General features: G+C 43.9%; 1 protein-coding gene across 5 annotated transcripts in view; it reads right to left on the bottom strand.

Moving 5' to 3' along the window:
• Positions 1-223: 223 nt before the first annotated feature.
• Positions 224-6,000, bottom strand: part of CD96 (CD96 molecule) — a 28,403-nt gene continuing 22,626 nt past the window's right edge. For 3 of the 5 annotated variants that reach the window (XM_069022636.1, XM_069022645.1, XM_069022654.1), the window contains 3 exons: positions 4,071-4,160; positions 2,874-2,997; positions 224-1,834 (listed from right to left, as the gene is read on the bottom strand). In XM_069022636.1, coding sequence (XP_068878737.1) covers positions 1,726-1,834; positions 2,874-2,997; positions 4,071-4,160 — 323 coding nt within the window. In that variant the 3' untranslated portion in view covers positions 224-1,725. Of the gene's footprint in view, positions 1,835-2,873; positions 4,037-4,070; positions 4,161-6,000 lie in introns of those variants that run through there. The other 2 variants (XR_011152353.1, XM_069022662.1) reach the window with 2 other exon arrangements.

Raw genomic sequence — 6,000 nt, 5'->3', positions numbered from 1 at the left:
CAAGGAGGAACGTCTTGGCTCTTCACCCCCCTTGGGACACTGTTATCCATCTGTTTGGGGGGGGGTTGTTGTTTGTTTGTTTGTGGTTTTTTTCTAATTTATTTTTTTAAGGGCAAAAATTGGCCTTCTTTTGCAGCGATGGACAGTATGACAAAAGTTAAACTACTGTGCTCCTACAACACCACACAGACAAGAAATGCTCAAATTAACATTGGTCGGTATAGTTTTGTAGGAAACAAAGTGTTTTCTGTTCCACACAGATGATGGATTTAGAACTGCTTGTACTATAAGGTAAATAATACAACAAAATATGCTAAAAAGGTCTGTGAGATCATTTTTTCCAGTAAGCCATTAATTTAATCTAAAGTCCCGGGAAATACAGTGCTCTGAACCCTGACACTCATCGACCAGTGTTTAGCAGTAAATAAAGCAAATCCCATTCCTAAATCAGAATATCAATTTTAAGCCTGACATGATTGAATTTTAGCTGATTTGCATTAATTACAGAAATACCATTGTGGTAACAATGCATTTCCAAACAAGCTTAGAGGGACAGTTTCTTGGCTGCCTGAAGGTATTGTAATTGCTGCCAAAAGCAGTGCTCCTCCTGCAGCTCTGGTGCCTTGCATTGGTGATGACACAGCTGCTGACCTGGCTGAGAACTGTGCAGAGGGCCAAGCCGAGCCCACCCTCCACACCATCATTTATTCATTAATGTCAATACAAGGAAATCTGTAGCTTGGACAGGATGGGGGGAAGACTGGGTCATCTCTTTCACAGGCTTAAGCCACCTGGGAAACTACCCCTGAGGTCTTGGAAAATGTGAAAATAGCAAATGATGGAAGCTCACTAAGACCAAATTAAAATTATTAAATTATCTTTTTTTTTTTTTTAATGTATACTGTAAATATAATTCCTGAAATGCAGACTTAAAAGTAAGTATAATTTCAAAGGCCTTTCAAAAGGATTAGAATTTTCCATTATCTTTAGGTTTGCTTCAGTCCTTAAGTTTCTGGCCCACAGGTGACTTGTACATGAGCCCAAAATTGGCTTTCTTGTGACTTCACCGATGACAACGAGACTTCTTTGCATACACTTGCACCAGGCCTGCACCATGACCTTTCATCTCACCAACCACTCTCCATGATCTGGTGCTGCAATCCTGTGCCAAGAGATGCAGACTGTTTTCTTTCTGTGTTTGGTGCTGATTCTTTCTTTTGGTTTCACAGTGATAGAAAATTGTATGTTGGGTTATGTTACTCCACAATAAAAATAAAAAATTGCAAGAACAGCTCATGTAGGTCTCAAAATCTTGTGTTCAGCCACTGTTTCCCATGTAACTGTGGTGTCCATAAGGCAGAGCTGTCATCTCTATACATTTAATAGATGGACAAGCTTCAACACTCTTCAGTCAGGCTGGCAGAGTGATGTGTGAATCTGCTGCCATGGACGAGACAGCAAATTCCCAGTCGATCACCCAGTTCAAATTAAGCACGTGTAATCTCACAGTGACACTCATGATGGTGTTAACGTAGTGCGTACCTAGAGATACATGGGATGAAGGGAGTGTCCTAAGGAGTGCTCAGCTTCCAAAATTAATGTCATATAGGAACTCTGAATTTCAATGTGGGTCATTAACACCAAGCTCCTGTAATCACTGTTCTAAAGGCAGAACCTTTTAACTGTGTCAGTCTTCTGTGTGCTACACAAGGGGTGTGGGTGATGTTACAGGTTTTCCAGTTCATGGCAGGATGGGGGAGTCCCATCAGACTCCACCATGGAGGTGTACTTTATTGGAGGCGGCGGTGGCTTGAAAGATGGAGGTCTGTTCATACTGAAATAGAAGAGAGAAAATGCACTATCACACAAAAATCACACAAAAGACATTTGTAAAATGTTCACAGGAGGAGGTGGATTGGCACTAAGTCGTTATAAGAGCACCTGACATTCGCTCTTACATACTGTGACTTCCCTGAGTCTGTTTTATAACCCCAGCACACCTCCTGGTATTCATTTGGCTTTCTCAGCTCCCACCTCAATTTTACTTCATTCATGTTTTAAAGGAAGAGAACATGGTCCTGATGAACCATTCAAAACCCCTGCCCAGGCCTTTTGCTCACACTGCTCTCTGAAGGTGTAGTTAAAGACTCGTAACTTTTTTTGGGTCAATTTGTAAATAAAGGTCCCATCCCAAATCAGTTAAAAAAATCAATCCTATTTTTACCTTTGATATGCAGGATTTGCCGTTGTGTTTCAAGAGGGTTTTTTAGAATCATAAGTGATTAACTATAACTGTGATTTTTTGAGTGTTTTAGTAATGTTAGTAAGATTAAAAATAATTGTCTCTTAGATATTGCTTTCACCAGTAGATCTCAGCGTGCTTTAGCAGGGAATCAAAGTTTGGTAATAATTACAAACTCAACACTTCTTTGACTGGGATTGAGTTTTGGGTAGCCTACTTTCACATATATTATTCAAAACTCAAATAGAGCTGCCCTAGAAGTACAATTTCATTAAAACATGTCCTCAAGTAACCATAGAAAATGAGAGAGCAAAAGCAGCTGGCAGGGAGGCTAATAGAAATGGGGGGCTCTGGGGACAAAAATTGACTGTTATTCTTCCCTTACACCCTGAAGCTGCACTGCAGCTCTTTTCTTAAAGTTTATTTTAAAGATAACCCACAGAACAGATGAAAGGACTGAGAACACTCCACTTTTCATACTGTATGAAAAAAATGGCATTAGTTATTCATGTACTTAAAGGCCTTGTGTGCTGTGTGTCATCTCAAAGGAAAAGGTGTAAATCCAAACAGGTGGGTTAGAGTTTGTGCTGCCCTCTGTGCCACCCCTCCCACACCATTCAGTTGTACTTACATCTCTTTCTGGTACTGACACCATTTCCTGATGCCTAAAGCCACTAGACAGCTGCAGAAGAGGAGCAGGACAGCTACTGCTGTTGGCCAGGGGAAGCGACTGGCTTTGGTCTTCCTCTTGTCACCTGGAAGGGACACACCAGTCAGAGCTCATCAGAGTGTCCTCAGAGAGGAGGGAAATCCAGGTTTGCTGCCTGTGGCTCGCTGTTCCCTGCCCCGCACAGCACTGGTGTCAGTGCAGCCCCTCCTCACCAGGCTGAGGATCCCAAATTCCAAGCATTGCAGCTCTGATTTATGAACTTAGGGCACCTTTGTTCTGACTGGGTGTGTGAGCTGATTTCAGCCACCCACTGGTTCTCTTGACAAGATTATTTAGGCACAGCCCAGAGAGCATTTCATCCAAAAAACCATTGGCTTTCTCTGTTCCCCTGTGAGCTGCTCTGCTAGAAGCTCACAGTGCAGACAGGCACATCTGCCCACCCCAGCCCTCCTTCCCAGTGGTTCATTTTTCACACCACTGACACCAGAGCCTGCCAAAACGTCTGGCCAAGGGCTCAGCTGCCTTTTGAGGTGAACTCTTGTCTGCAGCACAGCATCCCAGTCCCATTCCAGCTGCCTCTCCCTACTGGAGTGCTGGGATTCATGTCCCCTTCCCCCTTCTGCACAGTCAACATTGTGTGTGCTGACAGAGGTGCCCTGAGGTCCTGGGCATGGAGAAGAAGGACAGAAGGACCACAGTCCTTCTCCAGATGCCAGAGGGTGCAGCAGTGGCCTGGGTGCCAGAGAGGTCCATGGGTGATACGCCTCAGTGTCACCTCCCGTTGTGCTGGCATCACCACCCTGTGCAAGGCTGGCCATACTGGTGTGGCACCCAGCCTGGGTCTTACCCACCGTGGCAGCCAGCACTGTGGCCAGTCCACCATGCTGCATGAGCTGTGAGATTTCCCTGGGGTACGAGTGTGACTGGCCAAATTTTGCTGCTGGAAGAAAACATGCACTGGAACTTTGCTTGCAGATGGAAGGAGAAGGCTGGAATGCCATAAGTCTGTGACAACCTGTGGTATGAGGACACAGCAGCTGACTCCTCTTTTCATCTCTTTTCCCTTTTTTTGAAATCCCCTGGTCAAAACGATGCTCCAGGTTTTGTGCTTCTGCAGTGGCGTGCTGAAACAAGAGGATTTGTAGGATTATGTCTCACCAGTACTGCTCAGCAGGCTGCTGGTAGTAAACAAATCTTTTCCTCCAGTAGCTGAAATTGTCTGGTCTGTGATGCTGTAGGACAGGTTACCTAAAAAGATATGGGCACAGGACATTTTTAATAACTTACTTGGTTTTTTTTTTTTAATGAAAGTTGTCTTTTGAACCCGCTATTATTCATCCTGCTGAAAAGAGGAAATCAAATTCCAGGATCAGGGTGTAAAAATTCACTGGCAAGATGCCTACATTTTTGGCCTACAACCTGGTGTTAGATAAAAAGTGTATTTTTATCAAATTAAAGGAGAATGGGAAGGGAAGGGAAGGGAAGGGAAGGGAAGGGAAGGGAAGGGAAGGGAAGGGAAGGGAAGGGAAGGGAAGGGAAGGGAAGGGAAGGGAAGGGAAGGGAAGGGAAGGGAAGGGAAGGGAAGGGAAGGGAAGGGAAGGGAAGGGAAGGGAAGGGAAGGGAAGGGAAGGGAAGGGAAGGGAAGGGAAGGGAAGGGAAGGGAAGGGAGAAGGGAAGGGAAGGGAGAAGGGAAGGGAAGGGAGAAGAGAAGAGAGAAGAGAGGAGAGGAGAGGAGAGGAGTGGAGAGGAGAGGAGAGGAGAGGAGAGGAGAGGAGAGGAGAGGAGAGGAGAGGAGAGGAGAGGAGAGGAGAGGAGAGGAGAGGGAAGAGAAGAGAAGAGAAGAGAAAGAGCAAGCACCTGTTAAGATGTTCCATCAAGCCAGCATTGAGCCAGCTTTGAGCTGCGCAGCCATCTGGGAGAATGATAAACTTTTTACCGCTTTGATGGTAATGAGAAACCTAAAGATATTAAGTGGCTTAGCAGCAACACAAAGAGCCTGCCTTTGTCATGACTGAGCAAAACCTCAGTCTCCTCTGTCAAGTACTGTCTGAACCACAAAAATCATCCATCATCTGTTTATAGACAGTTTTTCCCCTTCCTAATACAGTTAAGCTACTGATGTTTAAGATCAGTGCTCCATAAGGATACATTTCTGGTTTTTTCTAGCCATCTCCACATTCACAGCTTCTGAAATAATAGCTAAAATACTCAAATGGACAATGGCATAGCATTTCCAGAGCTGCCATGGCACTTCTGATGTGGGGATTCAGTGGTGGAATCATTCAAATTTGTACAGAAAGGAATCATGTCCTTTGATTATCTTACAAGCCAGTACATGACTACTTCATTAGGCTCTACTGTGGCTATTTTGTACTCTTTGACTTTCTCTGATGCGAACAACAAATGAAATAACGGAGGAACCTGAAAGTCTCTGGTACAACTGCTGATTTATAAATCCAAGACAAAAAAAACCAGCTTTAAATTATGCAAATGGCTAACCAGACAGAACCAAGAAAATCTCTTTATGGTGAGATGCTTGCTAGCTTTGGCTGCAATTGAGAGTTCAAATGTATGTGTGTGTGTGTATATATATGTATGTATGTATGTATGTGTGCATTAAAAAGCCTTCCAAAAATCAGTCCAATTTTAGGGCACTCTAAATATTTGCTGAGATTTTTGGATATTAATTCAATTCTTTTCTACTTGCTTACTAGGTGTTTGATTTTATGTGAATAAGCATGACAGATCTCACATTTGTAAAATGCATGGCATTTTACAAAGTTACATACGAAAAAAAAGGATATACACTTATAGAGATCCGATAGCACTGTGCTCTCTACAGCACACTGATGAGCACTATTTATTCTTATTTACATAATGGCTTGTGTTAGAGCATCTCAGGACCAAAATGATAATGGTACTGACTGTCATAGGAGCCTAGTGGCCCTGGGAGAGCACAGGGATACACGTGTGTGCCTCAGCAGGCTCACTGGTGCCTGTGTGTGCTCTGAAACTGCCCTCAATTACAGCTGCTGGACTGAGGACCCTTCAAGGCCCTTATCTCTTAGCTGGTGTTCAGGCAAGCACA

The sequence above is a fragment of the Aphelocoma coerulescens genome, chromosome 1 (genome assembly GCF_041296385.1).
Source record: "Aphelocoma coerulescens isolate FSJ_1873_10779 chromosome 1, UR_Acoe_1.0, whole genome shotgun sequence".
NCBI lineage: Eukaryota > Metazoa > Chordata > Aves > Passeriformes > Corvidae > Aphelocoma > Aphelocoma coerulescens.
The sequence above is the reverse complement of the archived record's forward strand: the minus strand, read 5'-3'. Positions and strand labels throughout refer to the sequence as shown.